We start from the raw sequence: 18,924 nt of genomic DNA on the forward strand, positions 1-18,924 counted from the left end.
GCGAGTCCCCGTCTGGCCTCCCGAGGGGAGTAGAGCGAGTTTCGCTTGGAGGCGGAGGGCTTGGAGCGAGAGCGAGACCGTAGCCGAGGCCGCGAGCGAAAATGAGAGCGAGAACGAGCGCCAAGTGGCTCCCGATTCGCTGGGCCGGGGTTCGCGTCCGAGTTGGCGCAGCGTCTTTACTATACCTAGTCTAATAGCCCTATGCGACTCTGTAACTGGCATGTTCCTCTGGTTACGACTAGTACCACGTAGGTACCTAGATGGAAAATCGAGATGGACGAGGACCAAGACTGGAATTCTTGTTCTAGGTAATTAAAACATAGGTACCTGTCCCCCTCAGTAGTCCTAGGTCAATCTTAGTATCCCGATTCTTCGTTCAACCTACGAATTCCTGGTTCCTTCTACGTGGGCAATGGCCTCAACATAACGACGTTACGGCTTTTAATTGATACTACTCGAGCTGCTATGGGGAGGCAACTCAGGACCTCGTCTTCGTGGGCCAAACACTGCAACTAGCGACAAAGTTGGGTCGACTTCTCAGCCACACCTACCCTCCATAACCGGTTGCCCCCCAATGATACCTAGGAAAACGGGCATCTGCTACTTCGCGATATAAGCCAAAACATCATCTCCTCATCTCGTGTTAGCGTCGTGGGTTGATCTGGCAGATCCCGAGGGTCACGTGCGGCACAATACGGTAGATTGACATCCCTGACTTTTGTGCCTACACCATCCGGCTGCATTTCTTTCCCGGCAATGCTGAACTCCCACTGACTCCCATCATATAAACAACTGTATGGGTGTAGTTTTTAATCATGCATACCGGATAAATTCTCTCCGTGCCAGAGCGCTATCGCTAGTCTCCAGCCCACCTGCTCCTGCAAACGAAGCTATCCCCCTGCTGCCCCCGTTGGCCGTTGGGCAGGGTGAGGCGAGGGCTCGCTAGCGTGTTGTTGCGTCAGCCGGTTAGCTGGCCGGCCGACCGGGTCGATGCCGCTACCGGCGTTCCAGTACCAGCCGCTGCCGGCGCGATCGATCCGCGTGATCGAGCTCCTGCCGGCGCGGCGTCCCGAGGACCCGCTGCGCTGCGCGATCCGGGCCGTGTCGCTCGACGACGCGCGCGCGGCGCCGTACGAAGCCCTCTCGTACGTCTGGGGCGAGCCGGCGGGGCGGTGGCCCCTCGACTGCGCCGGCGCCGAGCTGCTGGTCACCAGGAACTGCCGCGAGGCCATGGTCCACCTGCGCCGCAGGTTCGCGCCCCGCACGCTCTGGATCGACGCCGTCTGCATCAACCAGGGCGGCGACGACCCGGCCGTCGAGGAGCGCAACCGCCAGGTCCGCATGATCGGCGAAGTTTACCTCCGGGCGAGGCGCGTCCTGATCTGGCTCGGCCCCGGGGACGCGGCGACCTCGGACCTCTTCCGCTACCTCCCGATCGTGAAGCTCATGGACAGGATCCAAGAAGATTACCCGAGGCTGGACAAAATTTTACATCATACAATCTCTCAGCATTTCGATATGAACGGTAAGCCTGTATTGCCGCATGGTCTCACGCTTCAAGTAGCTTAGGTAAGTGGATGAGACCGCTATACTTACATATCTCGCGACAGGGGCGCTGGTTAGGCGCAAGCAAGCGCAGCTCCGGGCGTCCATGGTTGCCATCCTCGAGAACCCCTGGTTCGAGAGGGTCTGGACCATACAGGAGGTTGCCTTTGTGCGGAAGTGCGTCATCATCCACGGGCGGTCGAGCGTAGACTGGGAGTCGTTTTGCCTCGCGTATATGGCTGAGCCGAGGCTTCGAAAGTCGGCCCGTCCGGCGAAGGACCTGATTATCCCCCGATGGAGGCTGTACTTGTCGCTGCGCGGCTCCAGTCTCCAGGCGATCCCCACAGCCCGCTTCGAAGGGAACGAGCAGGCAGAGTTCGAACTCGGACTCCTCTCCGACCTGCGTAATATGAAGGCGACGGTCGCACACGACCGCATCTATTCCCTGTACGCGGTGTTCCAGGCCATGGGCCTCGACCTACCGGCCCCCGATTACAGGAAAGACATCGCCAAGGTCTTCGAAGAAGTGACGCTGGCCTACATTCGGCTCCGCCAAAACCTCAACATCATCGCCATCACGCCGCCTCCAGACGAGGGCTCCGGATTTCCCTCTTGGGTCCCCGATTGGCTGACGCCTGGAAGCAACGGGGCCTTCGGAATCTGGAAGCTCGCCGATTTTGACGTGAATACGCTCTCGATCGCGCCTGTGCTCACGGCAAACACTAAGGATGGTAAGCTAGGCGTGATGGGCAAGATTATCGGGACCATCACCAAGCGGATATGCTGCCCTCGGATCGGTGACCCGGGAGCCAGCAAGAATCAGGCATACGAAGAGCTGAAGTCGTCCTGCGCCCACTGGCGCCGCTCAATCGACGGCCTGACGGCATACCCCTCCGGCAAGGACCCAAGGCAGATCGAACGCGTGCTCCTGAGATCTTACCACAGTGACGTCCCTAAAAGTAGGCTTGGGACTTTATATAATTGGGCAGTGCGGGATCGATCTAGCGCGCCGCCACCCCTGGTTGATGGTGAGTGTTCGCGCACGGCGTAACAACACGAGATCTCCTAACCTTTTTGACGCAAACACTAGACGCCACCCTCGACTGCCTTGTGGAGGAGCGCAAGCTCACAGGTACCTGGGTTGTTATCATCCTCGACACGGGCTACTACGGCACGGCGCACCACCTCTGCCAGGTTGGCGATGAGATCGCCGTTTTAGCGTCACTCAATCCGCTCGTTCTCCGCCCCCAGACGGCACAGCGTGAATTTCGAATCGTGACCCCGGCGTACTGCGATGGGGGCATGAATGGCGAGTTGGATTTACCCACTGAAGAGCTAGAGGAGATTATACTCGTCTAGCAATGGATCTAGATCCCTCTGCCCGACCCGGTGCTCCTGTTCGCCACGAAAGGTCTTGGAAAATTGCTCTGATCCTATGATGTAATATCTCTCATCTATTCATATAAAACGAGCTCGCAAGGTATACGACCCTATTTAATGAACTGGTACCGGGTAGTCGGGTATAAAGCACAATGTCACAGTCGGCGATAAAAGGTCGTGAATTACCTGCAGTTGGCCCGCATATAGTTAGAGAGGTAATATAGAACGATCAACGACCTCTAGTTGAGACGCCTTTTTAAGCTTATATGAAGGCTCGCAACGTATGCCGTAGGAAAAGAGAGCTTGCCAAGGTTCATCACTTGGACGAAATAACTACCAACATAGGTGATTAGCACGGCTGCAGACACACTCAATCTTCGCGTCTGGGGTACCGAGAGCTATTTTCTTGGCATCTCGTTCGCGGAGGCGAGGTCAGCTATTTCTCAAAATGGCAGTCGTCGATATGGAATTATATAAATAACTCCTGTCCTAGTGAGATATTTCGTAAGTAGTACTTGGCGTTGTCAATAGGACAGAGACTAAGGACGAGTGCTCCTCAGACGTTAAGCTATGTATGCACACATTCGGATTGCTCTTGGAGCCGTCCTGTCAATATTGACTTTGAGTTCTGCTCAAGAGCCGGCCAAGCGCTGCGACAGGTCTTGTTTGGAAGGTCTGATCTCGGATTATCTTGACGCATCGGTAGCCAACGATCCATCGAGCCTACCAACGACTCCAAATGTGAAATATGCGGAGAACGACCAAGTACTGCCTCTCGGGGCCGGTGAATGGCACATGGTCGAGTCGCTGGGCAAGTATATCCATACCTTCGCAGACCCCGAGGCAGGCCAGGTGGCGACCATCACCACTATCACCGAGAACGGCGTGGCTGCCATCTACCCCGTCCGTCTCAAGGTAGAAGAGGATGGGCAGATCAGTGAGATTGAAACGCGAATCACACGCGATTCGTGCGGTGCCGCGCTCTAAGAGAAACTTGGGCAACCGGAGGCCGTCTGGTTAGAAGCCGTGCCGCCAGAGGAGTGGATCTCCCGAGAGAAACTAATCGCCCAAATCAACAAATACTATACTGGCATGCAGGGGAACGACCCTGCTGGCGACTAAACCTTCCATCAGGAATGCAACCGGCTAGAGGACGGCCTCTAAACGACCAATGTGAAGACTGGTAACCCCCACGGCCACTCTAACGATACGGCCTTTGCGGCTCTTACTTATAAGGAATAATTTCAGACCGGATTCCTAGGATTCGTTACCAGAACCCGGGAGCGCTACTTCCCGGTCGTAGACGAAGAGCGTTAAGCTATCTTCGCTATCGCGACCCTGGATCACAATGCTACCGTACGGTCGTTGCCCAGCATTAACGGTACTTCGTCGCCTATCCCGCCCTACTTCGAGACGCCGCGTACCTTGATAGTCATGGAAGGGTTTCGTTTGCAGGGCGAGAAGCTGTTCCATATCGAGATAACCCTGACCGAGGCACCTTACGGGATGCGAGCAGCGTTCCCGGAAGACCCCTTGGAAGGCCTCAGCGGGCTCGGCAACAATCTAACGATTGCGAGCCCACGCAGCCGGGCCTGCCTCGATAAGGTGGTGGAAGACGTGCTCCAGGCGATAAAGTCGAACGACGCCTCGAGTCTGCCCCTCGCCAAAGGCGTGCGCTACTCGGAAAACGGGCAGTTCCTCGCGCTCGGGGACGGCCTGTGGCAGACCCTTGCTAAATATGCGAGGGCCGGCTCGGACGAGTACGCGGCCGTCTTCTCGGATTCGACGAGCGGCTCCGCGGGCTACTGGGGGTCTCACCAAGGAACACAGCGTCCCGGGTGTGCTCGCGCTGCGGGTCAGGGTTTCCGGCGGGCAGATCACGGAGATCGAGGCCAACATCATACGCGCGGAGTTCGTCGGGAGCCGCGGCGGGACCACGACCCTGATGCGTCCGCCGCTGCCGATAGAGTAGGACGGGAGCTCGCCGGGAGAGCTCGACGCGGCCTTCAAAGCCAGCGGAACGGAAGGGACCAGAGTCTCGTCGGCGTTGGTATACGCCTACTTCGATGGCCTCCAGAGACACTCGAGCAAGGGGTGCGCTAAGCGAGACAACACGTTCCAAGGGAACCCGACCTGCATCGCGCAGCTGGACGGCCGCGGGCTATCGCCTAACGGCCTCACGAACACGACGGCCTCGGTGCGCGACATACGGGTCCTAGTGGCGGATGCGGTGCGAGCGGTGGTGCTCGCCGTCGCCCTCGTCGACGAACCGGCGAACGCGCCCGGTGTGTTGCCAGCGGCCGCGCGCGTGCTGGGCATTTATCTGGTTCCGCAGCTGATTAAGATCGACAGCGGCAGCATTACCCGCATCGAAAGCATGACCAAGTGGGTGCCGTACGGATACATGTCTGCGTGGGCCGAGGAGGGCGAGGGGATAATGGCTGGGCTCGATACCTATACCATTGTAATTAAAATCGAACAAGCCCGAGGTGAGGTGAGGGAATGTACTACATTCTCAGCCTTAAGTGTACCCGACATTGTATAGTACATGCATCTACCTTAGGTACTAAATGTAGTTACCAAGTACCTGAGGTAAACTTCTGCAGTGCCCCGCATTAGTAACGCGTGTTGCCAGCCAAATGGGGGGGAACAGAGGGGTAATGCTACATAACCCACTATCGAGTCCCCCATCAAACCCCCCGAAGGTACCCAGCTGGGGTACCTACCCGCTGCACATGCCCCTTAAGTACATTTGAATGCTGCGTCCGTACGGCATGTTGAGTTAGTAGGTACCTACAACGCCTACACGTTGCGGGGAGGTAGCTCGGGCAGTAACAAGCCCCAGCCCAAGTCAGCAATAACTTCGCGACCCCCCCAGTTCCGCCCGCTCCGTCTTGACATTCGACACCGCTCATCCCAGCCCGAGGACAATAGCTACCTACCTATCTGGTCGCTCCCGTCGTGTCTGCTCACTTAGCGCCGGGTTGTGTACCATACCTACCTTCTTCCTATCCCTTCGCTGACGAGGCGGCCTTGAGTTTATCTATTTATCCCTTCACCCACCACTGTAGCCCATACACGCAGCTGAGGGGAGACCGACGGCAAGATGCAGTCGGGAATCTCTGGTATGTATTCCCTCCTCCCTGCATTCCTCAACGCTCCTCTGCCTCCCTCCCGCAGATACCCCGTACATCCCGACGGCGTACAGTGGGAGAACGAGGACGTAACTAACCCGGCCGCCCGCGCTAGCCTCGCAGGAGCTCGTGTCGCGGTTCAACGAGCTGCTGTCGGACCCGGGGCTCTTCGGGCTGCTCGTGACGATCTCGGACGAGGCGCTGGCGCCGCTCGCGACGCTGCGGCGGGCCTCTAGCAGCAGCGACTTCGCGGACGACCTGGGGCAGCTGGCGCCGCACCTGGGGGCGGACGCGCCGCTGTACGCGCTGCTGCGGCGGCACGCGGCGGCGCCGCACCTGGTGGCGGTGACGTACGTGCCGGACGCGGCGAAGGTGCGGCAGAAGATGCTGTTCGCGGCCACGCGGCTGGCGCTGGTGCGCGAGCTGGGGTCGGAGCACTTCCGCGAGACCCTCTTCGCGACGGCCCCCGACGAGCTCACCCCCGACGGCTTCGCCCGCCACGACCGCCACGCCGCCCTCGCCGCCCCCCTCACCGACGAGGAGCGCGACCTCGCCGCCGTCAAGCGCGCCGAGGCCGAGGCCGGCGCCGGCACCGCCGTCCGCGAGATCCACCTCAGCAAGACCATGAACATGCCCGTCGCCACCGACGCCCTCGTCGCCCTCAGCGAGCTCGGCCGCGGCGACGGCTCCGGCCTCGTCATGCTAGTGCGTTCGGCGCTTCCCCTCCTTCTGCTCGCCCCCGCCCAAAGCTGACCCCGCCGCAGAAAATCAACCACGATACCGAGGTCGTCGAGCTCGTCGCGGACGACTCGACGCCGGCCAGCATCGCCGAGCTCGTCGGCGTCATCTCGGCGACGGAGCCGCGCTTCACCTTCTTCCGGTACCGCGCGGCGCCGCCGCACGGCGGCGAGGCGAGGGACGTCGTGCTCTTCTTCTACACCTGCCCGCCCTCGGCTGCCACCAAGGGCATCAAGTTCCGCATGATATACCCGCTGATGAAGCGCGCGGTGCTCCAGGTCGCCACCGGCGAGGCCGGCGTCGCCGTCGAGAAGAAGTTCGAGGTCGAGGACCCCGCCGAGATCACCGAGCAGTCCGTCCTCGAGGACCTCTTCCCCGAGGCCGAGACCAAGACCCAGTTCCGGCGCCCGAAGCGCCCCGGCAGGTGAGACGGGGGCGGTCCCGACGCCTAAGGAGGAGAGAGAGACTACCGAATTTCTACGCGAATCTGGTGTGGCGGCGGCGGTGCATGGCGCCGACGAGGCAGGACTCGACGGCGCTTAGCACGAAAAGACAAGGCGGAGATTACGCTCGCAAAGCAGACAACCAGAGAAAGGGCAACGTGAATATATTTGACTGCGTGACCGCGCGCGGGAACAATACAATGCTAGCAATAGATTTGCATCCATATATGTGTACGTGTATGTGTGCGTGTGTTTTTGGCCGATGCCGGAGAGACCTCAGTTACCCTCACCGGCGATAACATCAGGAATGCCTAGCAGCAAAGAGCGGGTTTCCCCCGTGGCCGCTGTCGTCGAGACGGCGCCCTCCCCCGAGGATCACGATCCCTATTCTTCGTAGCGGCTGCCCGAGAGCACGCTCGGCCCGCTCTTCTCCAGCTTGTCCTTCAGGAACTCGTACACGGTGAACGTCACCGCCTGTCCCGGCGCCACGCGCATTATGCGCGGCGTGATGCCCTTGTAGAACGCGTGGAAGCCCTCTTGCCTGTTCCGCGGGCGCGTCAGCGATGGGTTTGGAGTCAATCCTAGGTAGGCAGGATATGAGGGTACGTGTTGCGTCTCGTGTACCTGTGTCGCTGCGGGGTTGGAGGGGGAGGGAGGGGGGACAGGGGTTGGAGAAGAAGAGGGGCAGAGGAAGAAATAAGCAGCGGCGCAACTTACCTGAACATGTCCCCCGCAATAATACTAATCCTCTTAAACGCCGAGACGCCCTCCTCCGCCGGCGTCTTCTGCAGTCGGGTCTTGATCGTGTCGATCGGCGCATTGCTCAGGGGCCCCATGGCGCCGCTCACGAGGCCGATGAGGGTAGTCTGCCAGCTGGGCAGGGTCACGGCCGCCTTCCCGTTCCCGTTCCCGGTGGCCTCGAGCTTGTTGGTCTGCCAGCGCAGCAGGGCCTCCCTGAAGTAGGTGTAGGCGGTGAAGTTGACGGCCTGGTTGCTGCCCTGGCGCAGGGCGGTGAGACTGACGCCGCGGTAGAGGGCGCCGAACCCCTCCTCGCGGACGACGGTGTAGAGGGCGTGCGCCGCGTTGCGGTACTTGGGTATGTCGAGCGGGTCGGCCATGCTGTGGTGCTGCGCCTGCAGCCGGATCTTGACCACCTCCATCGGCGTCACGACGGCGACGGCCTCGGTCACGCCCGCCGCGAGGCCCGCCACAAACGTCGACGACCCCGACACCGCGCCCGTCTGCTTGTCCGCCAGCACCTGCTTGTACGCCTCGAACGACGTGAACCGGATCGCCATCTTGGGCACGATCCCCGTCAGCACCGCTCCGAGCCCCTTGTACAGGCCCAGCGGCGTCTCGCGCTTCACGATCTCGGCGCCGGTCCGGATGAATCCGCGCTTTGGCGCGCCCGGCTGGCGCGCCCGGCGCGACAGCTGCATCCGTACCTTGATCGTGTCTGTATACCCGCGGGGGTCCTAGCGTTAGGAAAACTGCTTGCGTGTGGGAGGAGGAGTGGGGGGACGTGGGAGGGGCAGTACGAACCGAGAGGATGGCATGCGAGAGCCTCCATCATGCCCGCACCGCCGCCGGCTACAACGCAGCATCGAATCTCCGGTTAGCGATTCGCCTCTCTACGCGTCGACGAGACCAATCACACGCGTGGGTGCGGCGAACGCTTACCGATCAAGTTAGTAGCTGCCGTCGGCGGCGCCTTGCCGTCTTTTCCGCCCACCTTGGTCGCCATCTCGTCTTATGTGCCCTGAGGACCTCCGCCCTCGTCCTGGTGTTGCGGGGTGGTTCCTGTTCTTGGCGTCTCCTGGAGAGGAAGAAGAAAGAGGACGGGGAGTTGACGAGGCCTTGAGACGTCTTCAGATCGATGTTCTCGTACGGTGTGAGACGTTTCCAGTGCCTCCGCTGGTGTAGGTATGTATATGATGGAGACGGAGAGAGGGAAGAGAGACAAGGCCGGCGCAGGATCGTGGAGGGAAGAAAGCTAGCAAGGCAGGGTGACGGAAGGGGCGTGCAATAAGGTTAGGCTAACACTTGTATAGGGTAGGATCGAGGCCGCAGCTCTTTGCTAGGTATCGAGTACTTGGCAGATGGAGGCGTCAGGTGTTATGTCTCGAGTATAGGTACCTAAGGCAATGGGTGGACGTAGGGGGTATACAGTCCCAGAGGCGGCGGGTATTCGTTGACGTTGACGCGGAGACGCCCACCTAAGGGTGTGGTGTATAGGGCTAGGTAGGTTGGGTGCTTGGGGCGGCCAGATTTACGCCGGCAGATGTATATCTATATCAGTGCCCCAGGCAGGTACCAGATAGGTGTGTATATATTAGTTATGTATGTATATATGAGTGTGGGCGTGTCTGTGTCTGTGGGTGTTTGTGTATAGATGTATATGCTTGTGCGCGAGGTAGGGCAGAGGTATCACAGCGGACAAGGCTGGTCAGACGAGGGTATCCAGATCACGAGAAGGAGAGAAAGGATCGGGAGGGGGGGAATCAGCAACCAAATCCCATATGACGGTCCAGGTCTATGGGCAATTCCAGGCTGGGCATACGCGAACATCTATATAAATAATACCGCCGACACTCGGGCCAGTCCGGTTCTAGGGGCCCCCATGTGCGAAGATTGCCGAGTTATCAGCACTCTAGCATGTGTAGTGGCCGGGGACGCAGCGAGCCTGCGAACCCACCCTGTTGGAAGGGGAATGGCAAAGGAAGAGGGACAGGGAGTGACTCAGAGGGCCGTTGTTCCGCGGTTAAGGGGCCATCTTGTGCTCTTCGTTCTAGACCTATCTACCTACGCAAGGTATGTAGGTAGGCAGGTACCGCCACCGCTAGAGACAATAGAGGGAGAGAGAGGGAGGCCGAAAGGTACCTCAGATTCCCCTACACAAAGTACCTACCTACGTAACGTAGGCGCGTACTGAGGAAGATCATCGCGAGATGATGTACCCATCTTTACCAGCACATACCTACCTAGAGAGTACCGTAGAAAAGTACTTACCTACCTACGTCTTGGGTGGAGGAAGAGATCCATTTCCCAAGTAACCTACAAGCCGAATAGCTGTGGTGGGGTTGGCCCGTTAGATCGGCGTCGAGTTACAACGGTGAAAGAGCCTTCTAAGCCCAGCCCGGCTCTTGGCCTACCTAAGGGGAGAGAAAAAAAAGGGAAGAAGGGAAAAAAGAGATGTACCTACCTACCAGCTGCAGGTAGATCAAGTATATGCCTAAGACATGCGAACCATTCCCCTTTCTGCTGGTGCTGGTGGCGGGCGGTCCGCCGGAGCAGCCCTCCTTCGGCAGACCGGAGCTTCGGTCGCGTGGTGCGCCTCATGTGCGCTTGGCCCCCTCCGGCGGGACGAGGGGAGAGCAGCTCACCAGTAGGCGGCGGGCATCTTGCATTATCTACCTAACTAGGTACGTAGGAGGAACGCGGCGGTACCTAATCTCAGCTATGCTGTACCCAATTCCATTCTATAGGTATTATTCTCATTCTATACTATTCCTGTTATTCCCTACATAGCGCACCAACTACCTACCTTGGACGTCCCTCTTTAGACTCGCTCATTATGTAGGCTGAAGAAACATCCCATCTCTGGATAGCCCTCTTCTTTCTTCCCTCTGGGAGGCACGTACTCTTTCAGACAAGGTACCCGCAATTTCTACCATCCCATCAAAGGCGACATCCCTTGTCGCGTGTCTCCTGGGCGCCTCACCTATCGATAGCCCCCGTCCGGTCTGTGATTTGCTCCGGGTGACGTCGAGACCAGCCCGTTTAACCTGTCTTTACCGAAGGACAGCCGAGCTTGTGATTTTGCGGGGGGGGGCAGCCCGAGCCAGGTAAGCTGGGGCGGGGAGGGGGGCGAGAGGAGGGACTGGGGGAGCCTCTGCTTGGCAGCCAGTCTAGCCAGAGAAAAACCTCTGGTCGATTCGCCCACAACTTACATACACCCCCCTTTCCCCTTCCCTTTGCCCCGCGAGGCAAATCCCGCGACGCCTATCGGATATTACCGGGTGCCCTCGCTCGACAACTTCTCTATGCCTACTTACATGCCTCCCTAACTCCAGCCTCGTAGCTGCGAGTTAAGGTACATACCTACACGTTCTTGGGCGCGTCTGTCGTCATATCAGCTGTCCCTTCTGCCGAGGTTCGGAAACACAACCTGTTCTCACACGAGTCCCCTGTCCCGGACTGTCTAGGGTAATGCTCGACAGCCCAGGCACAACTCGTGGGGAGGTTGTTTTGAAGCCTCCATAGCCGCGGGATATACACGACTCAAGATCTCCCTACCCCTGCTCATCGATCTGGAACCACCTTCACATGCAATAAGCTTGCCGGCCGGTCTTGCTCACCACACACCACACACCACACAGAAAGCAATATATACGCATATAAATATTCACTTCGCCTAGAAGAAATTAGAGGTCGCGGTAATAAGTAAGCCGTGACGTATAAAGAAACAGGCAGATCGTTCGTTAATCAACGCACCCTCTCCTAGCCTCCCGGTCAATGTTGAATATAGGATGCCATATCCTAAAAATACTGACGGACATCTCCTCTTCGCGGAACCCGACACCACGACGCCCTCAATTCCCGCCAGTGCGCTTAGGTTGTTTCTTTCTTTCCCTGAGCAGTGCCCTAATACGCCGCGCACCTCCCCGATCCCGTAGACTTCCGTTTGTGTGAAATTAAAAACCCTATAAGCCCAACCCATTTTTCTCATCCCTATGACCGGTTCTCGGTGCTGGTATAGCCGAACGCCTCTCGCTCCCGCTCGTCCCCTATCCCACTCCCTGTAAAGCAAATCCGTGGTGCAGTAGTAACCGATAAATAGCGACGTTCTCTCGGAGCCGATCGGCTGTTGCTGCTCCGCTCGCAGTGCTCAGGCGGGGGTTCCGAACTCCTCAACCTCCGAGGGCTCGCCCTCGAAGCTGTACAGCCGTACCTCCCCGTCCTCACTTCCACTCGCCATACGGCTGTCGCTGAGGCCGACGCAAGTCACCGGGCCAGAATGGCCGGTAAATGTCCGCTCGCATTTCCCGGTGCGGGAATCCCAGACCTTGACTACAAAGACGGTTAGCCACTGCTTCTGAGCCACGATATTACGGTCTAAAGGTATTTACCTGTAGCGTCGTTAGCACTAGTAACGTATCGCAACGAATCAGCCGCAAGGCCCCATATGCCTTCGACGTGCCCGAAAAAGGTTCGCGGGCACTTCCCCGTCGCCGTGTCCCAGAGTCTCATCGTGTTGTCTAGAGACCCCGTGAGCATATATCGCGGGGGTAGTGGCCGTTCGGTGTCGTATTGGAAGAGCGGTCCGTACGCGGCCCGCTCCTCGTCCGCAGGGGTTGACGAACTCGACGACGAACAGCCGCCCGGAGGCGTGCCGCTGACGGACGTGGTGTCGCTCTCGCGTGTCGTGGTCTCTTCCTCAAATTCGTAGTCGTCCGGGAGTGGCAGGACCTGCTGAACTTGTCCGACGTGGCCCTCGAACGTCTTGATACAGACTTTGGTGTCGAGGTCCCAAAGTTTCACTGTGCAATCGTCCGAGGCGGAGAGGAGCGTGCGCGACGCCGAATCAATACGAACCTGGTTCACCATGTCGGTATGGCCGCGCAGACTATAGGACTGCTGTGTCTTGAAGTTGAAGATCTTGATTGATTTGTCCATGGATCCGGATGCTAGAAGGCCCCCGTCCATATGCACGGTAATGACACCGTCTTGGTGATTAAGGGTGTTGATGCAGGCGCCGGTCCGCCAGTTCCAAATCTTGACCGTCCCGTCCAAACTAGCGGAGACGAGCATCCGATCGTCGAACTGGAGGGCCCGAATCCCCATTGTATGGCCGTGTAGAGTGCGTATAACCTCGCCCTTCTCAATATCCCACAGCTTGATCGTCGAATCGTAGGAGCCCGTAGCGAGGATGTTGTCGTCGAATTGCAAGGCCGTGATGCCATTCGTGTGCTGGCCGGCGAATGTCTTAATAGTACACCGACCGTAACGCCAGTTGGACCCGACCCGGAACCTTTCTCGGTACAAATCCTTCCACGGCCTACACCTTTGCGTACCCGTAGACGTCTGGCTCGAATCGCTAACACCATTGACGCATTGGCGCTTGGCTGAGTCACCACCTGCGTCCTCGAGAGCGGAGGCGCTGCGCTTGCCCAATCCAATGGCAGGCGAGCTGTGGTTGGCGGCGACGGATGGCCCTCTATGGACGACCTGTAGGTCTGCTAGATGCTCAATCTTCCACTCCTTCAATCTTTTTCTCTCTAGCTTCGGTAGTCCCCATTGGCACTTCTCGCACTTGCGCCCGATATGCTGCTCGCACATCCGGTGCCAAACGATATCATCACCCGACAGGGTGTTCCATCGTCTGCTGACCTGCGCAGCCTTGCACAGAGACGAGCAGTCGAGATAGCACAGGATCTTCAGGGACAGTTCGGTCGGCAACGCGGTCAGGAAGTCTATCTTGAGTTGCTCGTGCACCTCCCGGGACACGGTGGAAAGTTGGGGGAAGCAGCACTGGGTGATGATACCCTGCAACATCAGCTCGCGATGTTTAGCCGGGGCCGCGGAGAATAGAGACCACACGCTCGTAATCGCTTGCTGGTCAGCAGCGGGCAGCATTTCCAATTCCTACACATCAGTTAACACCAGCCGTCCGGGCACACCTAGCCGCCGCCATAAAGAAACATACACTTTGGATGATGCCCATCTTGGTCTCGTCCGCCGCCCTGCGGCATTTCGAATCCGGCCGGTGTCGATAGCAATACTTGCTGTTCGGGTCCTTTATCTTGAGGCTAGCCATCGATGGCAGATCCGGTTTGCCTATCGGGGCGTACAGCCCCGGTATGTGTTCGCGGAGGAAGGGAGTGACGGCCTGACCCATGAGGTGCTGGGATACGTTGGGCAAACGGGATGCGTCCTCGGCGTCTTCGGGCCGCCGCCTATCGCAGCTGTCTCTCGACGGTTTCGGGTTGGGGTCTTGGTCGGGCAGGGAGAACGACTGTCTCTGGGTACGGGTGCTGTTGGTGGGGGATACGTGGTTGTTGAAGTTCATCACCGTCGAGTCGCTGGGAAGATGCTGGTGAACATCGCGTCTCGAAGTCGGCTCGTGGCTAGCAGGCATCGGCATAGACGGAAATTCTTCCATGACGGTAGCGAGAGTAGGTTAGGAGAGATCGGGCGGCAGGAATGGACCTAGGTCGGAGGGCTACGCAGGACTTAGCCCGGGAGCAGATTATTGGGATTGCACCATCCGAGAGAGTATGATGAGGGCGTCGGTGAAACACGGTGAGATGGCGTGCTCGCTGATGCTGGCCAAACAGATGTGCGCCCGTGCCGTGTCCTCTCGCGGCGACGTTCCGCAGGCCGCCGGGTACTCGCAGCAGTCAGGCCAGGCCAAGCAGGATGGCATACAGAACGCACGCCTCTAGCCCCAGTCAGCCAAATCAGATCGCGCCAGAATTGTGTGAGAGGGAGGGAAGAGAGAAGGCGGGCGACGGTTGGAGAGACGGTGAGCGAGGTAGGTATACGTTGGCCTCCTGCCTGCCTGTCGAAGGGATAAGGGGGGTGTGCGGAGGGAACAAGTGGACGGACGCGATGGTCTGGTATGGGTGTATGTATGGCTGAATGTAGGGGGGGGAGGAGGGCAGGGGGTGGAAGAGGACGGGTAGAGAGTCCGGCCGTAGACGTACCCGAGTGTATGTTGGCTAGGGGCCGGCCGTGGCAGCAGCAATTGCACGGGGTGTCGAGCAAATGGCGAAATCGGCCTAGGCTAGGCTCTCCCTGCGGCTTGGGTTCTTGGGCTTTGTGGTTGGCACGATGGCGACTTAGGCGAGCTGGCGGGTTGGCGGTTGGCGGTTGACGGCGGCGGGTCGGCGGCGGATGCGCAATGTCGAGTCGACGGGTTGATTTGCTCGAATCTGCTGCCCTCCCTTCGCTCCAAGGCGGTCAAACTCGAGCTGGTCCTCGTCTCTGTCCTTTTCCGGCTCGCCCGTCCCATTTTCCTTTTTTTAGTAGGAGGGCCCCAGCACCGGATGGGTTAGGTAGTTAGGTACAGTGGGTAGCAATTTAAGCTGCCCATTCGTGCCCTCTCCCTGCTTGACCCCCCCCTCCGACTCCGTTGGATACTTAAACCCGCCCTCCTCCCTACCACCCTCGCCTCGTCCTCGCTTGCTCGTCTGCTTGGTGTAGGTCCGTCGTTGGTTCGCAGCGAGCCAGGTTGGCCGCTGTCAGGGTGCTGGGGCGGCGCCCCCGACTGCGTTCCCGCGCAGGTTCGCTCAGGTTTGTTCGTCCCAGGTCCGTCTCACCTTCGACTGTTTGGTGCTTTGGGGCCCGAATGGCGACATTCCTGCACCGATAACCACCCGAAGTGCCGGGCCCCACTGCGGCTATCGGCCACGACACCACCCTGGACTGCAACAGGACTAGTGTGGTGGGTCTGGGGTAATGCACCTTTATAAAAAAAATGACGAGTTCGTCAGACAGACGCCGTGCTCCGGCCGGTTGATGACCTCTTAACTCATAAATATTATCCCTGACCCCGCCGCCTCCTCCCCGTCCGGTGGCAGCGAATATTTTCCATCTGTGCCGTCTGCATTATAACTTGGTCGACTGGTATACGTCGCTGCGTCTGTCCTACGTAGGAGCCACGTCTGGTGGGACGAGTTGGCACGGGATCCCTCGGTCCTCTCCTCGTTGCCCATCCCTGATCCTGTGCTCGCCTGCTTTGCCTGTATCCTTGCCGCACCTCTCTTTATCCCTTTCAGCAGCCGACTGACGGTTTTATTTTTATTTTTATTTTTTTTTCCTTCGGTACTCGGCGGCGTTTCCTTGCGCCTGGAGCCACGTCCAGACGGCTCTTCCCATTGCGTCCGTCCATTCACACGACGGACAGGGTGTAGGCATGCCGTATATATTGCACATATTGCGGCATGCATCTCTCCTCCCAATGGCGACTAGCTGTTGTTGTTGAGATATGTCATAGTGAAATACCATTAGGTAACGGGTCCATCTCGGTCAAGTACCAAGGTATCCCGAAGGGTACCCTGCCTGGACGTCGCCGCCGCCGCGGACCCCGACAGCCGGCATGGAATGGAACCCCTGTGGCTTGGATCTGACTTGCCTGCAATCCCTGCCAAGCTGCACAGGAACCCCCCGAAATATTGATCTCGCCATTTCATCGACAATTGTCGTCGTTCGCGTCAAGCGCACCCCCCCTGCACAACTCGTCCACGAAGACCCGCGATTGAGAAGACAAGTCCGGAAGAGGCGGAGAACAAACTACGATGAACCGGAAACCGCTGCATCCACGCCTGCATACCCCAGATGCTTTATCTCTCGTCTTACCGTGCAATGCGTTCCCCTAAATCACGTCCAGCCAACAGCACCTAAGGTATCCCACTACACTTTCTCTCCCTGCCTGTCTGAAGATCAGTGCATGTGTACATATGTATGTACGATATCGATGTGCGACCTACATCCGCCCCCTGAGATCGACCATGTGGCGGCGCCACATGTCGATATATCGCGCCTGGATGACTACATACAGCTATCTTATCTGCCGGGTACGACGCGAGGGTCGACCACGTCTTATCTGGCATTATCCGAGGCTGGGCAATGCGTGAATATGCCCGTTTCCTTCTGCCTGAGCAACAACATTGCGCTTCTGGGGTGAAGGCTCTCGCATCGCCGTATTTTTCCGGCTCGGTGGGAATTTCTGCATTCTACTGGAGAAATGAGCTCCTAAGAAGCTAGCGTAAAGCTCGGCGGCTGTCAGATGACTATCGAGTGAAGCCATCTTTCCAGTCTAGCACTGACAAAGGTGACCGGCCGGAGCCTATCAACTGAGCCGATAAGACCGATGTAGGCCGCCAGCCATGTTTGAGGCCGCAAAGACGCCGGTAGTTCCTACGTAAATTATACCCATCTCCATTGGCAGCAAGACTCAATCGGCAATCTGCGGGACTGGAAAAACAGGAAAATGTAGACATTTGCAATTCCCCATTTGGTGGGGCAGGGTTAACGAGCCCTCTGCGCAACACTCCTCTAGACACAGCTTGGCGAGATTGATGTGTATGCGTCGCATTAGATTAATGGTGTATCAGAAGTGGCAGGCGGAGGCTTCAAACTGAAGATTCAACTATCTTATTAATATTGTCAGCTGTCAGTCTCAAGCACCGTCACCAACCCGCATCTCTTGCTCAAGGAAAAGAAGTTCACGACCAGCCCAGCACAGCACCGCAAATTACCATCGAAACGGTGAACCTGGCTCTACAGAAGAAAGCGGAGGATCATATCCCCAAGATCTCTAACCTGCATAGCAAGCTCTATTCATATCCCCTTCACTAAAAGGGGATGGCTGTTTGACGACAGACGTTGTTAGCCTCTTCCGGGGCGTCTTCTCGCACTCCTCTTTGTCGGTAGTGGAAGGCCCCTTATATAATACATACCGTAGGCGTGGTGCTACCCACCACTTCCACCCGTGGGAATCGCCTCGCTATTTTTAAAACATCCCGGTAGCGATAACCAACAGACCATCTGCCGGCACTTAATCCGTAGCGGACAGAGAAAGAATTAATACTCGACTACGCTATATAGGCATCCAAAACATGTGGCTACGTTAAGAGTACCAGAAGTGAACCTTTCAAGTGCTTTATCCTCCTACAGATTAAATGCTAGCAGATGGTTTGTTGGTTGCCGCTATATACCCTCCATGGTAATCCTAGCTCTGGGGTGATATTCCTAGGGAGACGTTGAAGAACCATCGTCTCCTTGGCTGTGTGCTCCCTCTTCTTGGGGCGAAGCCTTAGAACGCAGACGTCCACATACACCGCAGGTCGTAGAATGCAGGCGTCCACGTTTTACGCGACAAGGGACGTAGGCAAGTAGTTTGCAGCTAGGGAGCACGCCGAAACGGTCCGCAGAGATCACGAACCCAGAGGTCACCGTGCTACGCTAACATAGCATCCCAGCAGGCGGGATTACACAGAAGAAATTGCGTAGCGGTAAGAGAGAAATGCAGCCGGTGGCTGGTCTCAACGCTGTGCGCGGTGTCTTCCTCCTGCTCGGCGAAAATAATATCGATGCTTTCTAACCACGGCTCGGAACACTCTAAATTAGGCACGGAAGTTAATCCTAGAAAAACTACCCGCCCTTGAATGTTCTGCACCGTTCCCGTGCGTGCGTTCGTGGCACAGGTCTTGCGACCCCCTATCTTAATAATACAGATCTGCGGAGCGTCCCGGGATCCTGGCAGCTACCCGTAACCAGGGGCTCACTCTGGGGCTGCCGGGTATGTTGGCCAGTGGCAGCTTTGCCAGACTTCGCATCTGGAAATGCCATTAGATACTGCCTTATTCTGGGAATAAATATGCTGGTAGCGGGGTCCGATTCCAGCGACGACATACTACGCAGGGCGCTCGTGTAAACAGAATACGAGGGCCGACTTTCGATACCGCAATTTGGACGTACAATAAGTAGAGAGACGGTAGGCTTCGCGACCAACATGCGGCACCTAAAACTCACCGAGATGCCCTCACAGCCGTATATAAGCGCTGTCGATAATCCGTCGTCTTTCCGAATTACCTTGGTTCGCTGCCAGCAACGCAGCCTCCTCTCCCACCCCTTCTACCATCGACAGACCCCAGCCTCCAGTCTCAGCCGTGTCAACA

At 57.8% G+C, this 18,924-nt stretch overlaps 5 protein-coding genes across 5 annotated transcripts; 3 read left to right on the forward strand and 2 right to left on the reverse strand.

Moving 5' to 3' along the window:
• Nucleotides 1-990: 990 nt before the first annotated feature.
• GGS23DRAFT_619019 (heterokaryon incompatibility protein-domain-containing protein) lies at nucleotides 991-3,245 on the forward strand (the record flags this gene model as incomplete). Its single annotated transcript, XM_051520981.1, has 3 exons — nucleotides 991-1,525; nucleotides 1,611-2,573; nucleotides 2,636-3,245. 3 exons carry the CDS (start codon nucleotides 991-993, stop codon nucleotides 2,902-2,904), a joined length of 1,767 nt encoding a protein of 588 aa, XP_051367204.1. The 3' UTR covers nucleotides 2,905-3,245.
• Nucleotides 3,246-4,136: 891 nt separating this feature from the next.
• On the forward strand, nucleotides 4,137-5,165 carry GGS23DRAFT_446617 (uncharacterized protein). The gene has a single exon (XM_051513987.1). The coding sequence runs from the start codon at nucleotides 4,360-4,362 to the stop codon at nucleotides 5,026-5,028; it is 669 nt and encodes a 222-aa protein (XP_051367205.1). The 5' UTR covers nucleotides 4,137-4,359; the 3' UTR covers nucleotides 5,029-5,165.
• Nucleotides 5,166-5,675: 510 nt separating this feature from the next.
• On the forward strand, nucleotides 5,676-7,469 carry GGS23DRAFT_590153 (actin depolymerizing protein). Its single transcript, XM_051517673.1, has 3 exons — nucleotides 5,676-6,050; nucleotides 6,175-6,764; nucleotides 6,824-7,469. The coding sequence occupies exons 1-3, from the start codon at nucleotides 6,032-6,034 to the stop codon at nucleotides 7,223-7,225; spliced, it is 1,011 nt and encodes a 336-aa protein (XP_051367206.1). The 5' UTR covers nucleotides 5,676-6,031; the 3' UTR covers nucleotides 7,226-7,469.
• GGS23DRAFT_446639 (mitochondrial carrier) lies at nucleotides 7,425-9,308 on the reverse strand. Its single transcript, XM_051513988.1, has 4 exons — nucleotides 8,921-9,308; nucleotides 8,783-8,830; nucleotides 7,958-8,696; nucleotides 7,425-7,781 (listed from the first exon to the last, which is right to left on the reverse strand). Exons 1-4 carry the CDS (start codon nucleotides 8,982-8,984, stop codon nucleotides 7,625-7,627), a joined length of 1,008 nt encoding a protein of 335 aa, XP_051367207.1. The 5' UTR covers nucleotides 8,985-9,308; the 3' UTR covers nucleotides 7,425-7,624.
• Nucleotides 9,309-11,717: 2,409 nt separating this feature from the next.
• Nucleotides 11,718-14,631, reverse strand: GGS23DRAFT_446728 (WD40 repeat-like protein). Its single transcript, XM_051513989.1, has 3 exons — nucleotides 13,947-14,631; nucleotides 12,370-13,885; nucleotides 11,718-12,310 (listed from the first exon to the last, which is right to left on the reverse strand). Exons 1-3 carry the CDS (start codon nucleotides 14,400-14,402, stop codon nucleotides 12,129-12,131), a joined length of 2,154 nt encoding a protein of 717 aa, XP_051367208.1. The 5' UTR covers nucleotides 14,403-14,631; the 3' UTR covers nucleotides 11,718-12,128.
• Nucleotides 14,632-18,924: the final 4,293 nt, after the last annotated feature.

This window comes from Durotheca rogersii (assembly GCF_024521655.1).
Source record: "Durotheca rogersii strain YMJ 92031201 chromosome Unknown GGS23scaffold_56, whole genome shotgun sequence".
Taxonomy (NCBI): Eukaryota; Fungi; Ascomycota; class Sordariomycetes; order Xylariales; family Xylariaceae; genus Durotheca; species Durotheca rogersii.